General features: G+C 43.8%; 1 protein-coding gene across 1 annotated transcript; it reads right to left on the reverse strand.

Moving 5' to 3' along the window:
• Positions 1-3,852: 3,852 nt before the first annotated feature.
• LOC147737616 (uncharacterized) lies at positions 3,853-6,045 on the reverse strand. The gene is made up of 2 exons (XM_086938521.1): positions 5,384-6,045; positions 3,853-5,326 (listed from the first exon to the last, which is right to left on the reverse strand). Exons 1-2 carry the CDS (start codon positions 5,680-5,682, stop codon positions 4,216-4,218), a joined length of 1,410 nt encoding a protein of 469 aa, XP_086794647.1. The 5' UTR covers positions 5,683-6,045; the 3' UTR covers positions 3,853-4,215.
• Positions 6,046-11,029: the final 4,984 nt, after the last annotated feature.

The following is an 11,029-nucleotide window of genomic DNA, read 5'->3' on the forward strand; positions in this document are numbered from 1 at the left end:
CTATTTTTAATACAAATCATGTTTGCGAGCGCAAGGATACGAAAAAAGCTTTCTAAATATACAAAAGAAAATTGGATGCATTTGAAAAACGTTCCGGCCCACACCCATCTTCCATATACCAGGTAGGATACACTGTGAATGCAATATCTTCTGTGGAAATGTACGCCTTTACAGGAGTTACATTTGAATTATCAAAAACATACCTCCTCCCAAAAAGAAAATGTTACTGGGCAAACTGGAAATTAAATGTAAAGGAATAAATTGGCACTGTATCAATACTGAAGGCATTTTGGACAAACCGGGGTTAAATATTTCAGAAGGCAACAATTTGAGGAACCAGGCTACCAAGGCACAGGAATGTGGCGGGAACCTCCAGCTCTGGGTCGGATTCCTGGAATGATGCACATGCCGCAGGGAACAGATGCAAGGGGCACGCATCATTCTTGTAAACTACCTTGACCTATATGGTGCAAAAATCTAGGCTCTTTCATTATTTGATATTAAAACGCATAGATATAGAAGACAGACCCCACGCTCTGGACCTCAAAAGAATGGATTCTAAGGCATTCTGAAATTTGTTGTGCAAGGAGAGATTTAAAATGAACTATGTCGCCTGCAAAAGGTCAGAGGGCATGGCATGCATGATTTGGTTCCCATAATTCCTTGCAAGAAGGAGCTCGTGAATTTGAGTCTCCACAGAGCTGCCATGGGATCTCTGACTGGTCAGTTCATCTCTCCAAGCTATCACAGAATACATTGCTCCTTGGTTAATGCTTAGAAACTGGCAGACCAGGTCCGTTTTTCAGGGGTTATTCGTACTCCAATCTGCCTCAGCTTCCAGGCACAGGGTGATTAAAAAAAAGCTTTATTAAAAGTACAAAGATCGGTCAGCAGGTTTTACAGCTTTTTGTTAAACATTGAAAAGGTCCCAAAGCAAGAGCGGGAAAGGCAGAAAAGGGGAAGGTGATGAAGAGAGACAGCAAGGATAAATAAGCACACGCGCAAGAGTGTGTTCAGAGTATAAAGCCCTTACTAAAAGCTTCGCAGAGCAACGCATGCGGCCTGGCTCAGGCGAGACCTAAAAATGGTGTATGAACCATATAAGTATAAAGAAGGGTTTTAATATACAAAACCATCCAGTGATCATATTAATCTTCATAGAGTGGTTAATTCACTGGTGGTACCAAAAAGAATACATGTATAGGAAATATAAGAATGGTTTGAAAAAATCGAGGTCAGACATTTGAACAACTGTGCTAGCGTTACATTTCAAAGCTATTCAGTCCAGGACATACAAACCCGTCCAAACGGGACACAACCATATACTGTATAGTCAATGTCTGTTATTCTTAGTATAGGTGAAAAATAAAATAATTTATAGACAACAAGATTCACAACAATAATAATATACTGTTAAAAAGGTTAATCCGCCGACGTCGGGAAATATGCCTCAACTCACCGTGGCATGCGGCTCAGGGTGACTCTCCACCCTAATAAAGAAAATAAGTCTTCTGGAAGGCTGTAACAGTTCTAGGCATTTCAGAACAAGTGTAAAGAAAAAGTGTGCCCATGTAGATTAAAAACTGTCCATATACTCATAGGCGGTGTCTGCAATAGTGACTGAGGTATTTTCGTATGGCTGTGAAGTTCCTAATACGTTCTCCGAGCATGTATTCAGATGTCACTTAGGTTTATCGAGACAAGCGGGCAGCGTAATGGTAGTTAACACTAGGGGGAGACACGCCAAGACCGTGGAGGCAGTCGTGTGTCTGCCTTGAAGTTTGTGTATCAATGTTTTTGATGGCTCGTGCCTCATAACAGGCTTGTGTTGCGGCAGCACAGGATGAACAAAGGCAGAACCTAGTGCAGTAACTTCCAAAGGAAACATGTGGTGTTGTGGGGAAAAAAAAGACACTTAGAGCTAGTTGGCCTAACACAAAAGTACAGCGTGCTTAGATTCCAGAAGCAACTGCCCCATTAAAATATGCAGCGGTAAGGCACATGATAAAACTGCCTAGTTTAAACATAGATGCAGCATTCTTCAAGTTGAAAACTGCGGACGTGTTTGATGTGCACTGCAATAACAAAGCTGCAATGCAGTGGAGTAAATGGCTTAAAATAGTTGACCTCTGCATGGGGGCAGCGTGCTTTGTTTTCAAGACACAACCCCTGCCACATGTGCACTGAGAACTTTCTTACAACACGAGAGAGTGTGCTTTGACACTTCCATATCTTTAACATGAATACAGCGTTCTTTAAATTTTCATAACAATAAAAAAATGAAAAGACGCGCTCAATGCACACAAGATTCAAGTTAAACAAAAAGGTAGGTTCAGGGACCCATTTCTGTATACAGGGAACTCGTTGAAGAAAAAATTACAGATATAACAAACGTAGGGTCAGAGACCCATAACTGTATACAGTGAGCCAGCAATCCGTTATACCACAGGATGGAGGACGGTGTCCAGAGTAATCGCTGTTGCTCGAATAGAGGATCCGGAGCTAGCTAAAGCCTAATTTGGTGTGTGGCTACTGACTCAGGTTGTATAAACGCATTACTCTGATGCAGTCACGTGACCACGAGTACTTGGGAAATGTAGTCCCATGCCAGCAGCATGAATGTGAATGAACGCGCACTACATGCTGAAGGCTTTCTTGCCTCTGTCACACACAGCCACTTTTTCACGTGGAAAAGAATAACTAAAGATGGGCCTCCATCGAATTTAAATGCAAATACCACAATGTACTGGCATGTGTTTTTAAAGGGTCAGCGCTGTATACCCAAGGGCGAAAGAACCATTAGGAAAATCAGCACACCCGAAAACCAGATTGCCCATAGTAGAAATGAGTGATGGGTGTGTAAACAATTTCCCTTGGACTACGCATGTATCCTGTTGCAAGCGGCCAGTCCCATATGTCTAAGGGTATAGAGAGGTCAGTGCACCTGAATCAGAGTGCCCAATCTTGTATGGATAAGTGTAGGATGTTTGGACCATGTCCAATGGACAGTCTGTTACAGGAATCTGGTGGAGGTGAACACCTGCACCACTCTTCCTTTGAAAGAAAGAAGGAATGCCTTCAATGCAAGACGAATCGCCCGGACTCAAGAGGGTTGATGTGGTGCCTGGACTCTGCCAGAGACCCGAGGCCTTTGATCTCCGCCATTCCCATATGGCTGCCCCAACCCAGGAGTGACGCATCCGTCACTACTGTGAACTCAGGTTGGAGAAGGGAGAGGGATCTCCGCATAGGCTTAATCTTATCATTAAAAAATAGATATCAGTCATATGTTAAGAAACAAGGGTGAGTAGAAACCTTTTGGGTGGAGTAATATTTAAAACATTATTATTGTGATTTGTTCGGCAATTAGTTGATTTTTGCAAGCACTAACACTTCTCTGTGTAAAGTAAAGACCTGGAGAGTTTTGTAACTTTCAGATACTCAAATTGTGGATTCTGTTGCAATTAAAAATATTTCCAGGCCTGAAATTTCTTTGGAGGTTGCATGCGGCAAGCCTAAGTTATCCTGCAAGAGTTTCTTGATGAATTCTATTGAAACTACAATATGTGCTCTCTCATGTAAAGTCAGGTTGTTAAAAGCTTTTCTGCAACTCAAGATATGCTTTACTTTACACCTGGTCTGGATGCATTTCTCATGTTTAGTGAGATCTCCTTTCTGAGTATAACGTTTCTGGCTTTCCCCTCCTGTATATGGCTTTAGTCCAGTGTGAATTCTCTTGTGAAATGACATTGTATTCAAGACTAAACATTATCTGACATTCAGAACACACATAAGGCTTTTTTCCACCGTGTGAGTTCGCTCATGTCAAGTGAGAAGTAATTTGTAACCAAAACTTTGCTTGCATTTCTAGCACTCATAAGGTTTTTCCCCAGAGTGGGATCTCTCATGAAGCATAACACTGTCTTTCAGATTCAACCTTTTATGGCATAAGGATTTTCTCTAGTGTGGAGTTTCTCATGGTGAGATAGCGTTTTTCTCGACAGCTTTTCTGGCATTCAGAGCACTCATAAGGTTTTTCATCAGTATGGAGTTGCTTATAGTTAGTGAGGCTGTTCATGTAGAGTGAGATTGAGTTTAAAATGTATGCTTTTCTGGCATTCAGAGAACTGAAATATTTTGATGGTGTGTTTTCTTATGGCGCTTGTAACCATCTCTACCTCTGAATCTTGTCTGACATTTAGAGCACTGATAAGTCTATTCACTAGTGTGGATTCTCACATGTTCAGTGAGATGAGATTTTTGGCTGAAACAATTTTGGCATTCGGAGCACTGATAAGGTTTTTCCCCAGTGTGGACTCTTATATGCTGAGTGAGACTGTTTTTTTGACTGAAACATTTGTGGCATTCAGAGCACTGATAAGGTTTTTCCCCAGTGTGGATTCTTATATGCTGATTGAGACTGTTTTTTTGACTGAAACATTTGTGGCATTCAAAACACTGATAAGGTTTTTCCCCAGTGTGGGTTCTTATATGCTGAGTGAGACTGCTTTTGTCACTGAAACTTCTCTGGCATTCAGAGCACTGATACGGTTTTTCCCCAGTGTGGAATCTCACATGTGCAGTTAGAAGTGATTTAAGTTTGAAATCTTTTGGGCATTCAGAGCACTGATAAGGTTTTTCCCTAGTGTGGGTTTTTATATGTAGGGTGAGATTTCTTTTTTCACTGAAACATTTCTGGCATTCAGAGCACTGATAAGGTTTTTCCCCAGTGTGGAATCGCACATGTGCAGTTAGAAGTGATTTAAGTTTGAAATCTTTTGGGCATTCAGAGCACTGATAACGTTTTTCCCTAGTGTGGGTTTTTATATGCAGCGTGAGAAGTCTTTTTTCACTGAAACATTCCTGGCATTCAGAGCACTGATAAGGTTTTTCCCCAGTGTGGGTTATTATATGCAGCGTGAGAAGTCTTTTTTCACTGAAACATTCCTGGCATTCAGAGCACTGATAGGGTTTTTCCCCAGTGTGGGTTCTTGTATGTCGAGTGAGACAGCTTTTTTGACTGAAAGATTTGTGACATTCAGTGCACTGATAACGGTTTTCCCCAGTGTGGATTCTTATGTGCCGATTGAGACTACTTTGTATACAGAAACATTTCTGGCATTCAGAGCACTGATAAGGTTGTTCCACAGAATGGATTATTGCATGTCGAGAAAGACTTTGTTTGTTACAAAACCTTTCCTGGCATTCAGAGCACTGATAAGGTTTTTCCCCAGTGTGGAATCTCAAATGTGCAGTTAGAAGTGATTTACGGTTGAAATGTTTTGGGCATTCAGAGCACTGATAAGGTTTTTCCCCAGTGTGGGTACTTATGTGCTTTGTGAGACTACTTTTTAAACGGAAACATTTCTGGCATTCAGAGCACTGATAAGGTTTTTCCCCAGTGTGGGTTCCTCTATGCTGAATGAGACTGTTTTTGTACATGAAACATTTCTGGCATTCAGAGCACTGGTAAGGTTTTTTGCCAGAGTGGATTATTAGATGACGAGAAAGACTTTGTTTGTTACAAAACCGTTCCTGGCATTCAGAGCACTGATAAGGGTTTTCCCCAGAGTGGATTCTCATATGTTCAGTGAAATAAGATTTTTGGTTGAAACTTTTTTTGCATTCAGCGCACTGGTAAGGTTTTTCCACAGAGTGAGAGTGGTTTCCCCCTGTGTGCATTCTGTCAAATTCTGTGAGATAAGATTTATGGCTGTATCTTATTTGGCACAGGTAACTTTTTTCCCCAACTTCAGTTATTTTGCCTCGCTTTAAGAGTCGGGCTTGTTTAGATAATGTTCAGCACTTATCTCTAAAAGACAGTGTGTGTAATCTTCTCAACACTTGAATTCAGCAAAAAATGTCAGGAACCAGCCCTGTAACACCTGTTGAAATTTTTCTAGCAGATAATAGTCTTTAAGTAATAGCCTCTCCGGCAGCAACTTCATTTGTGACTGAAGTTTTTCTCAAATCTATTTGTATAGGTTCTTAGCAATGCAGTAATAAAGTGTTAGTCTGATATTTAATGATTAAACTGATAAGTACCTTTTTGCACTGATGTAATGGCAGTAACTGAGGGTGTTAGAACGTTCAGAGTACTATTGTGGATCATTAGTCGCAGAACATCAGTTCCTTCTACTCTTTCTATGTTTGGTGTAAGGTTAAGGTTTGTAGTTCTGAAGACGAGGATTTATTTACATTAGCTATAGCGCAATGGTGATCCTTTAATCCATTTTTATATTTAACAGTTTTACATATCACTCCTGCACAACAGATAATGTTGAGGCGATTTACATAGAACTACAGAACAGTACACAATAAAAATGAAACAATCTGAGATGGTCATGAACACAATAAAGTGGTGAATATTTAAGGTTTTCGCAAGAGTGAGCAGAGTGGGTCGAGGTGTTATATCCCGATAACTCTCAAACTTGAGTAACTGGCTAAAAACGGTTGTTGAACAAAGGTGATTTTCCAATCTTTTGGTTGTTAACGTGTCAGCTTCGTAGTCTTCTTTCAGCGTCTTTTCTTTGATGGTATCCAGAAGAAACCTTTAGTTGTTACTTTCTTTTATGCAGTGTGTGTTTCCTCTCTCGAATTACATGATGCTTTAGATGAACGTTCTTCTGTCATGCTTAGGTAATTTGTCTTTCTGATAATATTTTAGATGAGGATGCTGAAGTGGTCTTCCTACATTATTTCTGAGGCTGTGTGCACAGATATGGCTTTGCTCTGGGTTAATGAAATGCAAAATTAGTGACTTCACTTACAGGTATAGTACTTTCCTCGCCACACTTAGATTTTTGGAAATTGTTTAAACGTATAATGCTGGATGTCCTTCAGTTTTTCAAAACAATCCTTCAAATGGAACTGACATTCAGTTGCTTAGTGCTAAATCTTGCTTTCTTCCTCCATAATTTCAATCACCTATAGTATTAAAATTAAATAGTTAATACATGTACATTTCCAAAAATATAACTAACAAACCAAATCAATGCAGAATTTTGAAAATGTTGAGCTGTTTTTCAGACAGAGCAGAGTGTAGAATGGTAGCATGAGAGTACTTGGATGTAGGAGGGAGGATTTGTAGAATTTTCAACATTTTATTAAGCACACAAAGGATACATGTACCCTATGGAATTGCAACATAGAATCCCAAAGGCAGATATTAAAGTCATATGGACCGGCACCAAACAGATATTTAAAAAATATATACTATTAATTAATTTGTAATGCAGATTTCTGGGAAGGGAATGACTCCTCCACGGACAACAGGCATTTCCCCCTGCCCTGAGTTACCTGCTACTTGTATCTGGTATCCTGACTTTTGAGTTCTGGCCTCTGCCGCACGCAAATCTATTGTGTGCTGCAAGGACTATGCCTAGACCTATCCCTCAACTATGGTCCAGAGTATGAATCAAGGGCAATGAAATTAAGGCGTACTTTCATGTGTTCATTTTATTCCACCTGATTATCAGTTGTTAGGTTTTTCTGCACCTGGATTTACTGGGTGCAGAAAACCAGGACACAATCTTTTTCCAGACAGAAAAATTAGACTGAAAAGTCGCATAAGACTCTGGGTGCAGCAGAAGCAGCTAAGACTTATGCTGTTTTTTTTAATAACTGGGAGAAACACACAATTCTTCCCTCTGTTGGTGTTCACAGTCGTTGTTGACCTGTGATTCGGCGTTGAGTGCAGAGCATATCGGTTAGAGCCGAGGGGCCGAGCCGAGGAGGAGTTGATGAGCAAGCGTGGCGGAGCTTGAGACGCCTGCCCGGGTTTGTTTTGTGACAGGTTTCCGCTCCCGAAGGCGCTTTAAGTTCTACGGATCTGCTGTGGGGGCAGGAATAGCCGCTGCCGGCACGCGGTGCTAAGGCGCTGCTGGTGCTGCTCGTGTGGTGGCTGCTGCAGGGCACCGAGGAGCACAGAGGGGCACAGAGGAGCCTTGGCCTGCTGCCTGATTTTTGTCAAAAATGTGTTTAATCGGGGGGTGGGGGGGGCGTGGCTGGCCGAGCAGCGACATGGCCGCTTTCTAAGCGAGCTCCGCCGGCTGCGCTATTAATCCTGTTCATAATCCTGCCTGGGATGCGAAGTTCACACATCTATCCTGACACAGAGGTTGCTGAGAGCGAGGGGCGGCTGAGGTGAAAATTTGCCGTTGTGGGTGCGAACCAACATTAAGTTATTGGCCTTGAAAGATCTGCCGGTGTGCTGCAGGTGCGGAGCCTGCCTGAGACGGAGCCCTGCTTGGGGGACGCGTCACACTATGGCCCGGTGCCTGGTAGGCCCATTTGTGCAGACCGGAGATATACACTCGGGACCCTGACATCGTGTAGGTGAGCGAGCCACTCCGCCTGATGTGTGCTGGGCGCGTGCATAAACGGACGACCATATCTCCGTGAGGGGGTGTGAAGCTGTGGCCGTGGTGTGTGCTGTTTGCCTGACCTTCGCGAGGCCTGGAGAACCGCCATCTGGAAAGCGGAGGGAAGATCTGATTATTTTGACCGGCGGGCTCCAGACATCCGCGCTCAGGATGACCATAAAGTGGTCATGCGGGGAGGATTTGTAGCACTGCCTCTACAGAGATTGAGCTGACCTTATACCAACGTGGCCGTATCATTGGGCTAAACAGAGACACATCGCCATTTTGCGCGCTTTCCGATGTGAGTGCTTGGGAACCTGACCCGAGTGGCGGAGGGAGTGCTGTGCGATAATTGTGCTGGTGAGAACCCCGGAATAATCCTTCGATCAGTTGACGCAGGCAGGAGAGACGGTAGGTGGTCCCCGCCGCCTTCAACTGCCGAAAGTATTGCTTTCGCCGCATCTGGGGGTTGCGGTGAACACCCTTTTGGATCTGGATCATTTGCTCATCGTTGGTGCCGGGCCTGCGCGATGCATTGCACCTGACGCTTGGCCAGCTGATCTCGCCTGGTAACGACCGCGAGGTGGCCCTAGCTGGCGAGTATTGACCTCCTGGGGGGTCGGCGATTTATAGTGAGCTGCTGGCAGAATTTCCCATACCTGGCCCATTACAAAGGCTCTCGGGAAGTGAACATTGGTCCTGCACATTGGAGGACTGGGGTTTGATAGCGCCCACAGTCTCGGCCACACGTTTGCCTGCATCACCCCCTACATACTTACTACTTCCTGGCCGGGTCCCTATTATATTAATAACAATGGGCAAGGGCGACCCGAAACAACCTAAGATCAGATTTGAGCAGAAACGTCAAGCTAGACAAAATGACCAGGTTTGCGACAATACAGAGCTTAATGCACCTGATACTGAACAAGACATTGATATTAAGGCACTAATGCTGGAGGTGCGTTCCAGTCTTAGAAGTATTGACACTAAACTCGACAACATGACGTCTCAGCTTGAATCGGTTAAAACGCTGGTCGGAACACACGAAACACGCCTGGACTGTCTCGAAAACAGACACACGGAATGCTGCGAATTCCAGCAGGAGTTCAAACAGCATATCACTAATCTGGAGAAAGAGGTTGAACTTTTGCGTGCCAAGGCTGATGACTTAGAGGCGCGTTCCCGTAGATGAAACGTGCGCATAACTTGTATTCCGGAGTCCACCGCCATTGACAGGATGGAGTCCTTTGTCACGGTCCTATTGCACGAACTATTCGATCCACACTTGTCTCAGGTCTTCACAGTGGAGCGTGCCCATAGGGCGCTGGGTCAGAAACCACCTGTGGGCGCACCGCCGAGACTGATCCTTGCCAAGCTACTTAATTATCAGGACAGGGATCTGATACTGCGTCTTGCAAGGGAGAAGGGTAAAATAACGCATAGGGGCAATGCCATCTCGTTTTACCCAGATTTCACCCCACTGGTGCAGGCGTCCAGAAAGGAATTCCTCCCAGCTAAGAAGCTCTTAATGCAGGCCGACATAAAGTACTCCCTTTTGTACCCAGCTAAACTGCGAGTGGTGCATGATGGTACTACTCATTACTTTACGGACGCTAAGTCTGCATTGAAATTCGCAAAACATGTTTGCAGTACCAGGCCAAAGAGGAAACATGCACAGCTGGGGGATGAAGTTGGTCGCCTAAGTGACAATGATTGATTCTACTAGTCTCGTTTTAAAACCCTCTGTACTTAAATAGAGAGCTCTTACTTCCGTTACAGGATTATGTTGGTTCACTGTACGAGTATCATACTATGGAACATTGTTGGTTTGCAGTTGTTGCTCTTTTGTGCCCTTGAGATTGCTGGGCTCTTGTGCTGATCTCCGTGGAGCACCCTGTGCGTTGGCTGCCACATAAATTTGTTGTTATCAAGATCGGTGGCTAGCAACCTAGGCTGAAATGCACAGCCACCCTGTGCAAACAGGGGTGTATGCTCAGGATACCACGCCCTCCAGGGGTGATTCCCAATGTTTGTAACTTTTATTTTATTTTTTTTATTTCCAGTATTTATAAAGCGCAACACTCATCCCGTGGGATATCACGGCGCTATGAAACGAGTTAGACTGCTGATGGCTATGCTGGGGGATTTAGTTTTTTGTGAAGAGGTGAGTTTTTAATTTTTGCCGGAATTGAAGGTAGTTAATGGTATGTCTGAGGTCTACAGGTAACTCATTCCACCTTTTGGCTGCCAGGTATGAGAAGGCACGTCCACCCATTCTTGTCTTATGGATGCGTTTAGGTTTAGCCAGGGCTAGGTGATTCGATCTTAGGTTCCTGTTGGGGACGTAAAAATCAATTTTCCCTTGGAGGATGGTAGGGCCAGTTTTGTAAAGAGCTCTGTGTGCATGACAGAGTATTTTGAAGGTGGCCCTCTGGCGCATCGGTAGCCAGTGAAGTTTCCGGAGGCAAGCGGATGCTGAGTCTCGCTTGCCTTTATTGCAGACCAGCTTGGCCGCCTGATTTTGTAAAACCTGTAGGCGGGAGAAAAGTTGTTCGTTCATTCCTTCGAAAAGTGCGTTGCCGTAATCAAGGCGGCTGACCAAGAGGGCTTGGGTGGCTGTGCCTCGACAATCCAGGGGTATCCAGGGAAAGATTTTTGCCAGAAGT

This window comes from Lissotriton vulgaris, chromosome 1_1 (assembly GCF_964263255.1).
Source record: "Lissotriton vulgaris chromosome 1_1, aLisVul1.2, whole genome shotgun sequence".
NCBI lineage: Eukaryota > Metazoa > Chordata > Amphibia > Caudata > Salamandridae > Lissotriton > Lissotriton vulgaris.

Coding starts and splice junctions, on each gene's coding strand:
- LOC147737616 (XM_086938521.1), bottom strand. CDS start 5,682: ATGCACACAGGGGGAAACCACTCTCACTCTGTGGAAAAACCTTACCAG. Junction 5,327..5,383: donor ACTGGGGAAAAACCTTATCA/GTGCTCTGAATG, acceptor AAAGCACATAAG/TACCCACACTGGGGAAAAAC.